At 51.6% G+C, this 16,806-nt stretch overlaps 1 protein-coding gene across 1 annotated transcript in view; it reads right to left on the bottom strand.

Annotated features, from left to right (window-relative positions):
- SLC24A4 (solute carrier family 24 member 4) overlaps nt 1-15,847 on the bottom strand; it is a 56,040-nt gene extending 40,193 nt beyond the window's left edge. The window contains exons 1-8 of the mRNA XM_036842066.1: nt 15,752-15,847; nt 11,974-12,048; nt 10,617-10,701; nt 9,976-10,079; nt 9,085-9,162; nt 6,288-6,313; nt 4,633-4,686; nt 2,862-3,004 (exon numbers count right to left, since the gene is read on the bottom strand). Of these exons, the coding sequence (XP_036697961.1) occupies nt 2,862-3,004; nt 4,633-4,686; nt 6,288-6,313; nt 9,085-9,162; nt 9,976-10,079; nt 10,617-10,701; nt 11,974-12,048; nt 15,752-15,847 (661 nt within the window). The remainder of the gene's footprint in view (nt 1-2,861; nt 3,005-4,632; nt 4,687-6,287; nt 6,314-9,084; nt 9,163-9,975; nt 10,080-10,616; nt 10,702-11,973; nt 12,049-15,751) is intronic.
- Between the last annotated feature and the right edge of the window lie 959 nt (nt 15,848-16,806).

Below are 16,806 nucleotides of genomic sequence, written 5' to 3'. Positions count from 1 at the left end.
TATGTCCAAGCCAAGGGCACCTGCCCAGCAGGTAACCCAATCAATTACAGCATGTTTCTCCGGCAGTTCAGCCTAAGGCCAGGTATCCTTCCCTCTCTCCCTGCTCCAAGCCAAAGTTGTGTCTAGGGTCAGGGCAGCTTGGAAAGGTCCCAGAGTGAGCCCAGCCAGTGGTCAAGATGGCCTTGGTTGTCAGGCCGTGTTCAAGGCCACCTGACAGCCAGCAAGGAGAGGCCAGACCCCCAGCTGTGACAGGAAACGACGGCGTGTCTTCCTGCCTTTGTCCTCGTCACCTTTTCTTGGTGTATTGTGCTCCGCTTTCTTGAGCTGAATTGAAGTGTGATGTAAAAAATGTGTAAAACTTTTAGGGAAAAAAAAAACCCAAACAACTGTACGCAGAACAAAGTTGGAGGATGCTATTTCCCTCAAGAGAGAAAACTGGCTCGAGCTGACTTGGTGAGCTGAACTGTAGGACCTTTAAGAACATTTAAGTCCATAAAGGTCTTTAATAGAAGTGGGGTTAAAGAGGCAGTGTGTCCTCTCCTGTCAAGAGGTTGGGTTAAAGATGTTTGATTTTACATATATGGGGAAATACCAAAGCTGATACCAGCAAAGTCAGGGGTGTGTGTGAGTGTGCATGTTTTCCTGAAATAATTTAGTAGCCAGCAATCTTTGACAACCCTGGATGGGGTAGTTTACACGACCTGCCTGAAGGCTGAGGACCAGGAGAGAGAAGCTCCGAGTTGGAAAGATTCTGTGGCAGCACCGTGAGAAAAGGCAAAGTCCCGAAGCCCCGTTCTCCTCAGGCCCCGCCCCCGCCCCCCCCCCAAGCGGGGTGGTACAGGCGCTCCTTCTTCCTGCCCCTGTCAGTCTGCTTCTAGGGGACACTGCCCTGCACACGGCCCTTTGGGAGGGAAGGGGCGTCCACCAACTGGGGCTGTATCTCTGGGTTTCCCACCTCTCCAGTTCCAGGCCTGCATACCCCCAACCCCCCAAATCTTTTCCTCCTTGGCCTTTATCTAAGCGCATTCACCCTGATAAGAGTTGGAGGGAGACCTATCTTTGCACCTTTCCCTGTGCCTGGGGGCAATCCTGTGTCTAATCTTCCAATTTTTTAGAAACTGCCCTGGGCTTCGAAATTTGGGGAAAAGCAATAAGCTTGTGGGAAATCCTACTGTCATGGGTACAAAAGTTGAGGGAGACAGGCCACCAGGGAGCGCCTGGAAAGGCCCCGCACGGGCTGTGGCTTCGGGGCAGCCGGGATCTCCGTGGAAGAGGAAGTGGCTCATGTCCCTGTCCCGTGGCACTGGGGACGGGCCTCTTCCCGCAGCCACAGGGGCGGCAGGTAGCTCCCGGGGCTGGCACCTGAGGATGCGGCTATTTCCCACTGGCCTGAGCGACTCCACATGTGGAATCTCTCTTCTTGCCACGGGGCTCCAGAGGACTCCAGGAGCACTGATCTTCCTGGACGAGGGCGGCCAGGAGCAGCCTCTGTCTTAAGAAACTGTGGGTGGGGACGCACCTTGGAGCCGAGGAGACTGTCCTGGAAACGGGCTCTCCCCCGGGGCAGGCTGCTCGTGCTCAAGAAACAGGACACATGGCACAGCCCCACCCTCTGCAGGCCTCCTTTCTCACCCAGCAGCCAGGCTGTGGCCTTGGCCGCACTCACACCCTCTCCCCACCGGCCTCCCTCCTTCCCCGTGGAGAAATCCACCCCTCACTCAGCACCCACGACAGGTGCCTTCCTCCTGGGGGTTACGTGGGACGGGACAGAACACGCTTGCCCAGAGCGCACATGGGGGGAGCTCCTACCCTGACCCACCCCAGGGTGGAGGCTGGGGAGGGAGCCTAGGAATATAGATTTCGGCCTCCACGTGTCCCAGAAACTGGCAAACAGTCCCCTCTGAGACATCAGTGACACCACAAAGGAATTAAAGTCACCTGAAAGAGGGGGTGACTTGCCCAAGGCCATGAGGAATAAAGGAGAAATACTCCTCGGGTAGCTGGTCCAAGGGGCTCGCCCCTGGTTAAAGGAGGCCCCTAGCAACACTGTGGGTGGAACTCAACAAGGCCAGCTTAAACTGTTCTTTCCAGATCTTAACTCCAAGAATCTATTCAGGCCTTAACACAGGTCTTGGATGGGGAAGAGTGTGAACTCTCTCGGCTTCCTGGCAGCTGTCCCCACAGATGGAGTCACCTGGTTACTGGCTGGAATAAGAATCGAGGACAAGGTTTCCAAGGCGGGAGCCGGTCGGGCCCAGACATCTGGGGAACCTGACAGACACGGGCTGGCTCCGGAGGCCCAGAACCCCCGGACAAGGGGCCAAAGAGAAGCTGAGGAGACCGGACCACAGTCCCCAGGGGAAGGGGCTCCCACCAGGGCTCTCGGGGGTGGGTAGGGAAGTCCTCGAAGCTCCGGGGCCTCCTTCCCGGCCTTGCTGTTCATCTGGGCAAGGAGCCAGTGGTCTCTCTAGAACAGAGCTTCCAGAACTGGGCCTGGCATTTGAGAAACCACAGGGAGACCGAGCCTGCTCTGCCTTCCCAAGTGCTCAGCTTCCTGTCACCGGCCTTTGACATGGGTCAGAGATGTAATTCACTGCATCTCAGGAAAGCCGAGCAGGGCTTGAGACTTCCTCGGGAGGCCTGGGGCGATCACCGAGGACGTGACTGTGGACTCCTGATTCATCCTTCTCCCATCTAAGTAAACGCCCATCTGAGCCACACCTCCTAAACGACTCGCCCTCCTCTTTGAGGGTCCTGTGGCCAAGGGGCAGAGTGACAAATCAGAGGGAGTGTGTGTGCGCACGGAAGGGGAGAGTGGTTTCAATGACACGGTTTGCCTGCTCCTGTCTGCTCAGCCTTACCTTGCCCCAGCAATGGCATGGAAGGGTCATCAGAGCTACTATCACAGTAATCATTACCATCCTCCAGCTCACTGTTGACCGTGTTGCCATTTGCAATGGTCTTTTGTTTGACTGTGAAAAAGGCCTGCATCTTCACATTGTACCTGCAAGTCAGTTAAGGCGGGAGGTCAGAGCTGCGGGGTCGACTGGGCAGGGCCCTCCCCCACCTCCTTCCCCTGTGCACCTGCAGCAAGCACGGCCCTGGGTGAGCTGGTGGGGTGGGGGGTGGGGGGCTGAGGCTTTTCAACCCTGCTGACAGAGGCTCCTAACAGGAACCTTGGAATAATGTGCTGTCGCAGGGGGCCTGCTGCTCCTGAGTGGGCTTCCTGGGGGCGTGAGAAACGTTCAGCCCAAGAAAATGACTGACGCCTGCCTATGCGTACCATAAACCTGTCCTGACAAAAGAAGTTCAGCCCAGCCTCAGAACAGGCTCGAAGCAGGCGTTCCCGGGCCTGGCTTGGCTCCCGTGGGCTGCCTGGGGGCCCGTGCCTGTCCCATCCCAGCCAGCGCTGTTGCCCACACCGACAACAGGCTCTACCCCAGACCCCAGGCTGACGGCCCCACTGGAAAGCACTCAGAGACACACGGTTTAAGCACCATTCTCTCGCAGTCTGACAGCTTATCGTCCATCTTTATAAAACATTATAAACGTATTAGGTCAACCGGGGGATTCACAGCGTCATAAACCTCAGTGGTGTTTTCCTTTTTAATTACCTACGGAGGTGTGAGGAGAAAGTTACAAACCTGAACGTGGCTTAGCTCATGGGTAGCCTTTTTTTCTTTTAATTGTAGAAAAATACATACCACATAAAATTTGCCGTCTTAACTACTTTCCATTTTTAAGTGCACAATTCAGTGGTAGTAATTACATCCGTAAGGTTGTGCAACCATCACCACTATCTAGTTCCCAAATATTTAGTATCCCAAACAGAACTCTGTTCCCATTCACCGATGAGTCATTAATTACTCCCTCCCCCAAGCACCTGGTAATCAATCTCTAATTTGCTGCCTGCCTCTAGGGATTTGAGTCTCCTCAGTACGTCACATAAGTGGAACCGCACAGTTTTTGTTCTTTTGTGACTGGATCCCTTTCATCCAGTATAATGTTCTCAAGGTTCATCCACATTTGTGGCATGAGTCAGAATTTCCTTCCTTTTTAATGGCTGAATATTGATTCATCATGGGTAGTTCTGAGATGATTCTGACCTGGGCAGCTTCCGGAGGGCCTCAGGGTACACAACCCTGGCGCCAAGGTCTGCATCTTTAGAACTACAAGTGGTGCCCGGTGCAGCTGTGCAAGGTGGCAGCCCCGAGAGGTGGCATTTTATGAAGTCTGGACAAAATGGAGGTGCCCGGCTCTTTCAAAAGAGTGGCATTAAATTAATAGAGACAGCACAAAAGAGCGGTCACCCTGGGGCACGGGCCAGGGGCGTGGAGTGGGTTGGGGGAGAGGTCCCTGCTTGCTATTTGTTTTGGGAGTGGCCTCAACCGCCCCCCCCCCCCCCCACCAGCCAGCCACCCACCCCGGCCCAAGTGCGGACAGCACCCTAACACAGAGTCTGACTATCTCTCTCCCACTCTGGCTGTCCCAGCAGGGTGTCCCCCAGAGAACTGGGGTGGCCACAAGTGACCGCAAGGGCTGAAGGAGGTTTTCTTCCTGCTCGGACAAAAGGCTAAAGCAGGGCGTGAAACCAGGGGTCAGACAGCCCAGAAGAGGAGAAAGGGCACTTACTTCATGATCAGAATGTAAAACACGTACAAGATGATGAGCACCAGGCCTTCCCACCTCAAAGACAGAAAGGAGACTGGTTAGAGCCAGGAGGCCCGCGCACTGAAGGCTGGGAGTGACCAGCACAGCGGCGGGTGCAGCAGAGTGGGTGGTCCTGTCACCTTCCTTGACCCAGCGCCCGGCCCAGGACCCAGGCATGCGGGCGAGCCACCCAGCCCCCAGCCGTCCTGCAATCTGAAGCTCGCTTGGTAACAGAGAAGGCTGAGGGGGGGGCCTTCTCAACTACAGGGGGTCTCATCTACAGGGCTCAGGAGGAGTCCCCCCAGCTACCTAGAGAAAGGAGGGCCCAGGGCCACCTCATCCCAGACTCAGGGAGGGGAGTGGCCTGGAGTCATGACGCTAAGAGGCCCTATGGTCACCCGAGCTTCTGGCCAGCGACAGGAGAAGCTGTGGGTGCAGGTGGGAAGGGGCCCTAAGAACTGCCTGAAGAGATGGGCCAGTCACAGGAGCCTCTTGGGCCAAACATGGGGGCTGGGCTGGGTGGGGGTCCTTCTGGGGTGCACTCTTATTGCCGTCCTGCAGAACCAGTGTTCAACCCCACACATGGTGGGGATTTTTGTAGCTCAGAACACAAGCTTCTGAGGAGTCACACAGCTTAATTTGTTGGGTCATCTGACAAGTGTGTCCTGAAGACCTACTATGTGCCCGACATGAGCTATAGTCATTTTGGGGAGCTCTTCCTCTGCTAGCCCACAGCCCAGCAGAGCCACAAAGGGGTCTGTAGATGACCCGACCACCCCCTCAAAACTCCATCTGCAGATGAGGAAAAGGAGACCCAGAAAGGGAGAGACTTTTTGGCTCACACAGTGGGTTAGGACCCAGAACCAGGATGCTCTGGGCCCAAAGCACGCAGCCGCTCGCATCAGTTCTCCTGAATCTATGCCCAACAAATAACCACTTACAGGATGCAGATCTGAATCACTGTCAATGAACAGAACCGTTTTTATGGTTTATGAATGTAAGATGCATTCATGCCCTATAAATTAGAGTGGCAATGTCAACCTCTTTACAAGTTTATGCTTTACGTATCTTGATTAAGAAATCACTTCCTACCTCCATATCATAAAGATGAGTCCCTATATTCTACCGTAAATGTTTTAATTTTGCTTTTCACAGCAAGATCTTTAATCCACCTGGGATTTATTCTTGTATAAGGTGTGAGGGAAGGAGCTGATATTATTTTATTCTATATGAATTCCTCGTTTTTGTAGTATGAGGACCTCTCCCGCGCCCCCCCCCCCCAACTCACTACCTTGTCATGATGCCTGTCGTATCCCCCAGCCCAGAACTGGGCCCATTACTGGGTTCTCAGTTCCATATTGGCCTATGCTTATCCCTGTGCAAAACACCATACTGTTTTCATTATTTTAGCTTTATAATATATCTTGATATCTGGCAGGGTGGGAATACTAAGGGAAACAATCTTGGTCACTTTGAAAGAATAAATAAAGGCATGACTGCTTAGAATGATACCCTTTTTACTTTCAGAAGTTCATAAACTTATGTTTGTAAAAATAATTTTAAAAAAGATTCAATGAACCCGACAAGCAAGGATACTAATGAAAAAGGAACAATGAGAAACAAACTTAAAAACTTACCACACAATTTCTTCATCATATATGAACTGGAAGGCAAAAGAAACAAAGGGTGGGGCGACAGATTTATTCCAAAAGAAGAATAAACGCAGACCTCTAAGCACCCAGAGCCAACACATAGGCTAGTTATGTGTTTCACAGAAAGCTGGCTCTTCTCTCCATGTCTGGGTTTCTCAAACATAGAAGGTGACCTTTCCTTAGTGGAAACCTTGGTCAGTAGATGCTGCAGTATGAGGTCTAGGGTGGGTCTCCAAAGAGAACTGGCCTGTGCTACCAACAGTCCAAGTAGCCACTGGGGCCAACCTGGCAGGGGTCTGCCCTCATTAATGGAACAGAGTTGCTGAAATCAAGAATCTTAAAAACTGAAAAAGCATCTCTGTATGTATGTATGTATGTTTGTGTCTGTCTATCTACCTACCTACCTATCTATCTATCTATCGATCGATCTGTGGTACCTCTGTGTGTGTGGGTGGGGAGGAAGGGGTGTCATTTTTTTAAAAATAAAGAGTAACCCCTTTGGAAACTCTGAGGGCAAAGGACCCATTTGTACCATTTGAAGGGAGGCCAGGGGTGATGGTGGGGATGCCGTGGCTTCCTAAGAGGGCACTGACATTGCCCAACAATTCCACCCAGCATTGCCTACGTGGGACACGGATGAATGATGCTTCCGTGGTCCAGGGGAGGAGTCCTGTGACCGCCCCAGCCAGGCCCAGTGCGCACAGGAAGGTGGAGGGGCAGTGCCCACCAATCTGATCTTGGAGACACGGGATGCCAGGAGAGACCAGGGGGATGTTGTCTGGACTTGGGTCCATTATACCCCTCTCCTGGCTGTCACGGCAGGCAGCACACACAGAATGTGCTTTGGGAAGTCACTTCGGAGAGGGTCCTCCTGGCTGGGCATTGCTGTGAGTCTCCCCAAACTCAAGCCTCTGAGGAAGAGGCACTCAACAGAGGGGAGCCCAGTGCCACCACCTGGGAAACCTGGGGGACATTTATGGGGATAGTTTCAGTTTTTATAACCCAATGGAGGGCTACTGGCATTTAGAGGCAGTGAAGGCCCGGGGTGCTAGTCAGCCTAGAGCATGTGAAATGGTTCTACCAGAGGAGTTCTTCCGTATTTGGCACACGTCTTAAATGTCCTGCTAGATATTTAGGCAAACAGAAAAAAAAATGACCTGAGCCTCGACCTTAATTCCGTTTTGCAAATCAAAGTATTCTTACATGGTTTTAATAAATACTTAATTTTCTAGTGAGTTAACTGTCATGCAAATGGAGGGATGATTGTACTTGGCTCTGTTTAGGATTTTATCAGGAGTCATTCATAATTTTGGAAAATCACATCATCAAGGTCGGCACCACTCATGGGGTTGTCAGCCCAGCATACCAGCCTGTCTGCACTGGTAGCTGTAGGGCCTGGAGATTTCCCACATGGGGGCAACGGATCACAGCATTCAGCATTCCAGCACCTTCATGCCCAGACATCTACACACTGAAAGGTGTATTCTTTTATTATGAATTACTTTTATTTGTCCTTTATGGTATAGTTCGGGCATTATATTGACTTTGTAAAATTGTGTATAGGTAAATAGTTTTATCTATAACTTTCATTTTTGGGGGGTGTGGTGGGCAGCCTCTCAGGTGCCCCGATGATCCCACTACCTGATCTTCATGCTCCCCTGTGTGTGTGGCCTGAACTTAGGGATTTGCTCGTAACAGAATATGGCAAAAGTGATGGGCTGTCACTTCCGAGATTCGGTTGCAAGCAGACTGTGGCTTCCAGCTTGGTGCCTCCTCGCCCCTGCTGGGAGGGAAACCAGTCCCCATGCCGAGAGCTGCACTGTGGAACAGCCCGAGGCCGGCCTGCAGCCTCGCGAGTGATCCTGAAAGCAGATCGTAGCCCACGGGAGCCTTGACTTAACTATACCCTGGCCGACACCCGTGAGCCAGAGGGCTCGGCTAAGCCACTCCCAGATTTGATGCATAGAGAATGGGAGTAAGAAAGGTTTGCTGTTTTAAATTGCTGAGTGTTAAGGGAAATTTGTTACACAGCAACAGATAACTAATACAAGGGTCATGATTATCAAATCCAGTTGGCTCTAGATGTTCTTAGGTTGAGAACTGTCACTCTAGGGTACACTCCATACTCTGAAATCTGGGCATGTCATGTGCATCTGCCCTCTTGAAAATGACCTGCCCTCATGCTGCCACTTTAAAGCTCCTTTTGGACGGAAGCTGCTCCCCTGTGGATGACATGGTCCTTCCTTGGCAGTAACCTGTGTCATGGGCTTCGGTGCTGTGTCACTGTCATGTGCCATGATGTACCCGAGCCCTCAGGGATCCCTGTTTCAGCCCCTCTGCCTTTTCTGCCCATATCCTTGCTCCCAGCTGCCAACACTGATTGCTCCCAGCTGGCCTCTCTTCCCTGCTCCGCCGTAAGGTGGGAAACCAGAAACTCTGCTCTTCAGTAAATGGGCTCTAAGTGAGGATCTGAAGGCCTCTGATGAGCATGTGCTTGAGCTTAACTGCATCGACCATATGATGCCTTCTTTAGCTTTTTCAAGGCCTTTGTGCCCTCAAGGTGGTGCCTGGATGTGATGGATAAGCAAAGCATCAGCTATGAGATTTTCGGGGCAGGGAGGCACGGTGGTGGGAGATTGGTCAACGTGACTGCAAGGAGTGGCCAGCACACCCCAGGGCAGGGGCACCGTGGGTTCTCTGGTTCTAGTGCCAGGGACAGAGGTGGGCAGGGCCCCAGTGCCTTCGCAGGGGCGGGGGGCGGGAGGGGGGGAAGGTAACTCACGGCAATGAGCACAATGACAGAGAGGGTGTAGTACACAGAGTCTCGGCACACGGCCCACCACGTCAGACGGATCACCTGCTGAGCAAAGGACCATCAGCTGTTACTGGCTGGGGAGATGGGGTATGGGGGCCGGGGGACACTGCTGTGGGGCTCCCACCACCCCCAGACCCCTGCAGGTGCAGACACATGTCCACGGAGCTCATCTTAACTGTGCCACCAGAACCACATCTTGTCTGGCCATTCAAGGCCACCCTGCGCTCTTTGTCACATCTGGGGACGGAATGATACCACACCATGTTAAGTGATGGCAAAGCTGCCCCCTGTTCCTCCAAGGTGACCCCATGGCATGTTTCCTAGCAGAAGCCATGTGTCAGGGGGAGAGGCCGGAGGCACTCACTCTTCCCTCCGATGTTCGAACCTTCTAGGGGTGACCGGCTGCCTACCTCTGCCTCCCTTGGCCGGGTGGGGCCTACCCTTGAGCCTGACTCTCTGAGATTGAGTCTAATGTCCCCCTGGGGCTCTGAAGACCAGGAAGACACGATGGGGTTTCAACAACAAGCCAGCTTCATGCGTCCTGTGGGGAGGCTGAAGGCAGGCCCCAAATATGTGCAAAGTCTAGCTCAGGGTCAGAGTTACAGGAGACGCCCCTTAAATATTTACTGCTGTTGAATGAACGCTCCCCCCTTGGACCAGCCGCGGAGCTGACGCTCTTCCTGCTCTCAGACCCACCGGTGGAAGGAAGGCAGGACAGCCCTGCTACACGTGAGGAAGCAGGCTCGGAGAGGAAACCGTTTCTGACAGCCACAGCACTTACGGGCTCGGCTAGGGCTGGGCCTTGGGTCTCCCCGCGCTGTCCCTATGTCATTTCGTACAGAGAGAGAGACCACTGACCTGCCCTGCGGATAATCCACAAACTCCGATTATACACAGGATGTTGAACACAGCAGAGCCCACGATGGTCCCAACCCCGACATCTCCGTGGGTGATGAACACACCTGGAAAGAGAAAGGCACAAACACTCCTCTGCAAAGCCCAGGCCTTCCCCTTCCTTAGACCCGGGCCGGCTCTGTGTCCCCCACCCCACGAACGGAGGGAAGCTGTTCTTATTATCAGAGAACACCAGCGACGCAGTTGAGGACAGCAAAACCAGAGGTGGAAGTGCCCTCAGGGACCGGCTACTCTAATGCTCCCACTTTCTGAACAGCTTTATTGAGATGTAACTCACATGCCATAAAATTCACCCATTTAAAATGTCAATTCAGTGTTTTCTGGTCCAGTCACAGAACTATACAGTCATCACCACAATCTAATTTTAGAATGTTCACTTCGCCCCCAAAAGAAACCCCATACCTGTTAGTACCCCACTCCACCTCACACCCCTGGGAACCACTAATTCACTTTCTAGCTCTCTACTTCTCCCATTTTACGGATGAGAAAACTGAGACTCAGAGCTGACAAATGCCCACACTAGTCTGGGCACCAAACCTGGGCTCTCTTTGCATCCTGCATCTCGGGGCGACGGGACTTCTTACCAATTACAGAGGCAAACAGCTCTGGCGTCGAGCTTCCTGCAGCCATGAAGGTGGCTCCAGCCACATCTTCGCTCAGATGGAGTTTCTGAAACAGAAGCGACCGCAGACCCTCAGGCTGTAAGATGGGGGCAGTAAACATGCTAACTGGACACTTGGCAGCCCGGGAGAGCGCAGGGGAGCAGCACCGTAGCCAGAGTCAAGCTCCTGGGCTGGCGGCCTCTCCTCCCTGCACCTCGTCCACACTGCCAGACACTCAACCCAGAATCGCCTGTCCCCTTCCCCCATCTGTCCATCTCTGTTCACTCTCTGAGCCCTTAAATAACGTCTCCTTGATGAAGCCTTTCTAAGTGGCCACCACGAGGCAGCCACTCCCCTGGGACAGAGGCGCTGAAACACGAATCACGCAGTGAGGGTCTGAGGTCCATGCGCTTGCCTCCCCACTGGATGACGAGGACAAGGCTGGTCTTTCTCATCTTTGGATGCCTGGAACAGGGTCTGGTGCTCAGTGGGGAGCCCACCAGTTTAGCACCCATCTCCTCTGGTGCTCACACAGACCGTGGGTACCAAGTGGACCTCCACACGTCAGGTTGTGGGATTTGGAGGCCTCGGACGCACAGCCTGGTTCCTGCATCCCAGAAGGCCTTCTCAATGGCAGGCCCGACACCTGGCTGCTCACTGAAACAGACCCTTGCATCCTGTCCCCAGGGCCGAGCCAGCACGGGACAGGGCTGGAACTGTCAAGGCCCACTCTGCTTGGTGACACTGTGTTCTGGCCACAGAGGCCCATCCTCTGATCTGGAATGTGGGGCTGGAGGCTTCGGGTGCTCGGGAAAACCATGGAGATTCTGGGTCCGCCTGAATGCCAACTTGAAGGTGCCCACCTGTGGTTCTCAGAAGGCCCCTGGGCAGGCTGGCTCAGGGCAGGGTTCGAACTCCTCCTGCCCTCACCTCCCAAAGCACTCCTGGGCAGCCTGGGCTCTGAAGCCACTGCAGAATCCAATCCCTGGGCCAGCACAACCTCCCCACTGAGCTTGCTACAGAAGGGGTCCTCGGAAGGGCTGGAGCTCTGGGCTTGATGGAAAACGGGGTGGGGGGCCCATCACTGACCCCAGGTAGAAGCCCGGCCACCTTAGCCCTGCCGTAGAGGAGGTGCCACAGAGGTTCAGCCACTGAAGCACCTGTGATAGCTTTTAGCAGAATCCAAACCATGCTACATCCTGTCCTGCCCCGCCCTGCCTCTGCCTGGGCCTGCTCCTCGCCCCGGTCCTTCTTGGCCTGGTACCGACATGCCACGTGTCAATCACCCCCAGCCCCGCACCCAGGCTTTGCCAAAGGGTCCTAAGTCCTTCCCACGTACCTCGCAGATCTTCTCTAGAGACGGAACGAAGAAGTCATCGCACACTATGGCCAAGGCGTAGAACATGTACAGAGCCTGCGAAGGAAATGGGGAGACAGAGAGTGTCAGCCAGAATTCCTGCCACTGATGGGCACGGCCAGGCGTCCATCACCCTCCAAACCAGTCTGCTCAGGCAGAGGCCAGGTGACCAGAGGGAGGCACAGAGGAAAATTCCAGCACCACAGAGATGTGATTCCTCAATTCCCTCACTGACAGATGGGGAAACTGAAGCCCAGACAGGAGAAATCACTTGCTGAGCAGCGGAGGGGACCAGAACTCATGCCACGGGGTCCTGTGCCCCTTCCTCTCTTCTTAAAGAAGCAGCTCTCTCTTCAGCACCACGGTAGGCCCTCAAAAGGCAAGATCCTAATCTTAAGGGCCAAGAGGAAAGTATTCAAAATTGCCACTTTAAGAGTTTAAAATAATCATCATCCTGATTTCCCCTCTTTAGTTTTAGAGAAGGCATCATTTCCTTGTTACTGACTCCCCACCTCCTGCCAAAACAGACAGCAACGTGAGACCCAGCATTTCCTGGGACGCTGCTTGATGTCGGTCCAGGTTAAAATCCGCAAGCCATTTACACTGGGATGCTCATGGAACAGAGTCCAAATTCCAGTGCTAATCCTCGGAATTATTTGCCTTGTGATTTTGGATAAGTCACATCTCTAGGTCTCGGTTTCTTCTGTTTGATGACAGAGTAAGAACAGATGGGTAGTTTTTAGATGGTTTCATCTACAGAACTCTTCCCTGACCTGTCCACCCAACACGGCTCTACTGAGCTCATCTTATGTGCCAGGTACTATTCTAGCCATTAGGGATAGGTGGCGAGGATGCCAGGAAAAGCCTCTGCCTCTTTGTGGGGGACGAGCAGATAGGCAAATGAAGTATCTGTAACTGCCAGGAAACAGCAAGTGCAAAGGTCCTGAGGCAGGAGCATGTTTGATGCATTTGAGGAACAGCAAGGTCACTGGTGCAGGTAGAAAAGAGTGAGAATAAGGTGGAAAATAAAGAATGTGACGCTGGAGGGAGAGGCAAGGAGCAGGACCTGTGGAAAGGAGATGGGATTTTACTCTAGGCGCTGGTGGAAGCCATTTTTTCTTCAAAGAAAAAGTGACATGAATGCCCTATTCGCAAAAGAGGGAAAGGCTGGGCTGCTTCAGCTAAAACAGCGTGATATTATGACAACTTTACAATTAATTAACTGTGATTAAAGTGGGCGATCTATCAACTGTGACCAAAGCATCTGAGGCAGATGTCTACTGGAGTCCAGGTGTGGCTTGCGCTGAATTTGACACATTATCTTTTGGGGGGAAGGAAAAAGGAAACAAATACTGGGGATGTGGGTAAAGTGGACAGAGAGAGGGTGGGAGAGACCCTGCTACAAAGCTTAGGATACCGACTTGAATTCACACCCTCGGAAGTTCCCCCCAACAGCATCTCCCAGGCAAAGGGTGTCCCGTGAGGGTGAAGGGCCTCTGGCTCCCCTGACGCCTCAGAAACACTGGAGAGAAAAGGGGGCCAAGATGACACCACTGTTTCCTTCACTTGGGCCTGAAGTTCTGAGAAGCTTCTTAGTGCTACAGACAAAAACTGGCTCTAAAGCTCCAGCCTTTTCTTGCTCTAAAGAAGGGCTCAGCAAACTTTTTCTTAAAGGGTCAGATAGTAAATATTTGAGTCCTTGCAGGCCACACAGTCCGTCTTGACTCTGGTGCTGTAGAAGAGTAGCCATGGAATGGGTGTGGCTGCATTCCAATAAAACTTTATTTATAAAAACAGGAGGTAGGCTAGATTTGGTTCTCCAGACATAGTTGGGTAATGCCTGGCCTAAAAGGTTCCTGCCTGGTGGTGTAGTGGTTAAGAATCCACCTGCCAAGGCAGGGGACACGGGTTCGAGCCCTGGTCCGGGAAAATCCCACATGCCGCAGAGCAACTAAGCCTGTGCGCCACAACTACTGAGCCTGCGCTCTAGAGCCCATGAGCCACAACTCCTGAGCCCGCACGCCACAACTACTGAAGCCCATGCGCCTAGAGCCCGTGCTCTGTGACAAAAGAAGCCACCGCTGGGCTTCCCTGGTGGCGCAGCGGTTGAGAATCCTCCTGCCAATGCAGGGGACATGGGTTCAAGTCCTGGTCCGGAAAGATCCCACATGCTGTGGAGCAACGAAGCCCGTGCGCCACAACTACTGAGCCTGCGCTCTAGAGCCCGTGAGCCACAACTACTGAGCCCGCGCGCCTAGAGCCCATGCTCCACAACAAAGAGAAGCCACCGCACCACAACGAAGAGTAGCCCCCACTCACCGCAACTAGAGAAAGCCTGTGCACAGCAACAAAGACCCAACGCAGCCAAAAATAAATCAATAAAATAAATTTATTTAAAAAAAAAAAAGAGAAGCCACCGCAACGCAAGGAAGAGTAGCCCCTGCTCGCCTCAACTAAAGAAAGTCCGCGCACAGCAACGAAGACCCAACACAGCCAAGTAAATACGTAAATAAATTTTTTTAAAAAATTTAAAAAAAAAGGTTCCTGCAAAATTCTTGAGGTCCTCTCAGGTTCAGGAAAAAAAGCTTTGTCAAGACTTTGATGAGGCAGAGGGACAGAACTATGGGACTGATTTGCCAAACCCACACCCCCTCAGTGAAAGGAGAGGGCACGCGAAAGCCAGAGATACTCGGAAGATAATAAGTCTATTAGAGAAATAAGACACAGGTCTGTCACTCAAAATTTGCCCACAACCTTCATTTTCACCAGTGGTTTATCCTGTTAATTAAAACTTCACTCATACATTATTCTCAGGTGGCGACTCTCTATGTGAGAACCCCAGCTTTCACTTGCTTAATTATCTCTTGCAAAGACGAATACTGGGTTGGGTCTAAATATGTAAGCAGATGGTTCCGGGTGCTCAGGGAACCACATCAGGAGGAACATTTGCTGTGACTGATGCAAAGTAGAAAATTAAACCCTGAGCACTTTCATTTCCCTGCACTTAAACAATGGGGCTGGCAAACTTCTCCTACAAAGGGACAGATAGTAAATTTTTTTGGCTTTGTGGATCACGGAGTCTCCGACACAGCTACTCAGCTCTGCTAGTGAAGCACAAAAGCAGCCACAGATGATACAGAAAAGCGTGAGAATGGCTGTGTTCCAATAAAACTTTATTTACAGACATGGGCAGTGGCTGCGGGCTGTAGTTTGCCTGCAGAGAAGAGCAACTTTTACCTATAATTTAGTTTTGAGCTCACTATGCCTTTTTGAACGGCTACTTGAACTCCACCACTGGTCATCAGGCTCATCTAACACTGAAGGAAGTTTGAGAAGAAGGGCACCAAAGTCTTAAACTACTTATGTCAAGGCAGTAAAATGTGGGGGGATCCCGGGGATCATGATAGCAAGCGGGGACAGAGCCCTTATCACGTGCCCTGCGACGTCTGATGGACTTGACCCGTGTTCACTTGTATTTATACATCTGGGAAAGATGCTGTCACTCCCATCTTATAAAAGCAGAAAATGAGGCACAAGAAGACGTGAATCCTTGCCTTGGCTCTGGGGCCACTCGCTGTGTGACACTGAACAGGTCATTTCATATCCTTAAGATTTCATTTCTTTGTGGTTAAAACACATCCAGCATCTGTTCTCACAGGGCTCTACAAAGACTGGATGAGACCTTTGACACGCTGTGCTCTGAAGACAGGTTCCACATGCCTTAAGTTCAGGGACGTCCCACCCCGAGAGGGCCACTTACACCAAGGATATGCAGCAAGACGGCTCCGTGCTGTCGCTCGCTATTGGAGAACAGGTCTGTGGGGAACTCATGAATCGCTGGAAGACAAGAGGACATGGTAAGGTATTCAATATTAGTTATCAAGGGGTGTCATTTGAGGCCTGGGGGGTCGGCCATGGAACTGAAGAGCCCCCCTGGTGTTAGACTGCCAGGGGAGAGGCCAGCTACTTCTCTGTCCAGGGCAGACCTGCACTCTTAGGAAAACATTGCTGGATATGGAATTATCCCCATATTCTAGTACCTTAAAGTTGATCATGTTTTGCATATCCCTTGCAATTAAAAAAAAAGAATGAAACACTTCATACCCACTAGGATGGCTATAAACAAAAAGACAGATGATAACAGGGGTTGGCAAGGATGTGGAGATACTGGAACCCTCACACATTACTAGTGGGAATGCAAAATGGTGCAGTCCCTTTGGAAAACAGTCTGGCAGTTCCTCAAAATGTTAAACAGAGTTACCATATGACCCAGCAATTCCACTCCCAAGTATCTTCCCAGGAGAAATGAAAACATATGTCCACACAAAACCCACACACGAAATGTTCATAGCAGTGTTATTCATAATAACCAAAATGCAGAAACAACCCAAACATCTACCAACTGATGAGTGGATAAATAGTGTGATATTTACATACAAATGGAATATTATTTGGCAATAAGAAGAAATGAAGTACTGATAAATGTTACAACATGGAGGAAGCTTGAGGACATTTTGCTAAGTAAAAGAAGCCACTCACAAAAGACTACCTATGGTATGAGTTCATTAATATAAAATGTGCAGAACAGGCAAATCCATAGAGATAGAGGTAGATTAATGGTTGCCTAAGGCTGGAGGGTATGGGGTTTGGAGGATGACAGCTAAAAGGTACAGGGTTTCTTTTTGGGGTAATGAAAATGTTCTAAAATTGCTTGTGGTGTTGCTTGCACAATTCTGAATACTAAGAGCCACTGAATCGTACACTTTAAACAGATGAATTGTATGGTATACGAATTACATCTCCATAAAGTTACCA

Source organism: Balaenoptera musculus, chromosome 2, assembly GCF_009873245.2.
Source record: "Balaenoptera musculus isolate JJ_BM4_2016_0621 chromosome 2, mBalMus1.pri.v3, whole genome shotgun sequence".
NCBI classification, from domain to species: Eukaryota; Metazoa; Chordata; class Mammalia; order Artiodactyla; family Balaenopteridae; genus Balaenoptera; species Balaenoptera musculus.
Note: the sequence above shows the minus strand (reverse complement) of the source record. Positions and strands in the feature narration are given on the sequence as shown.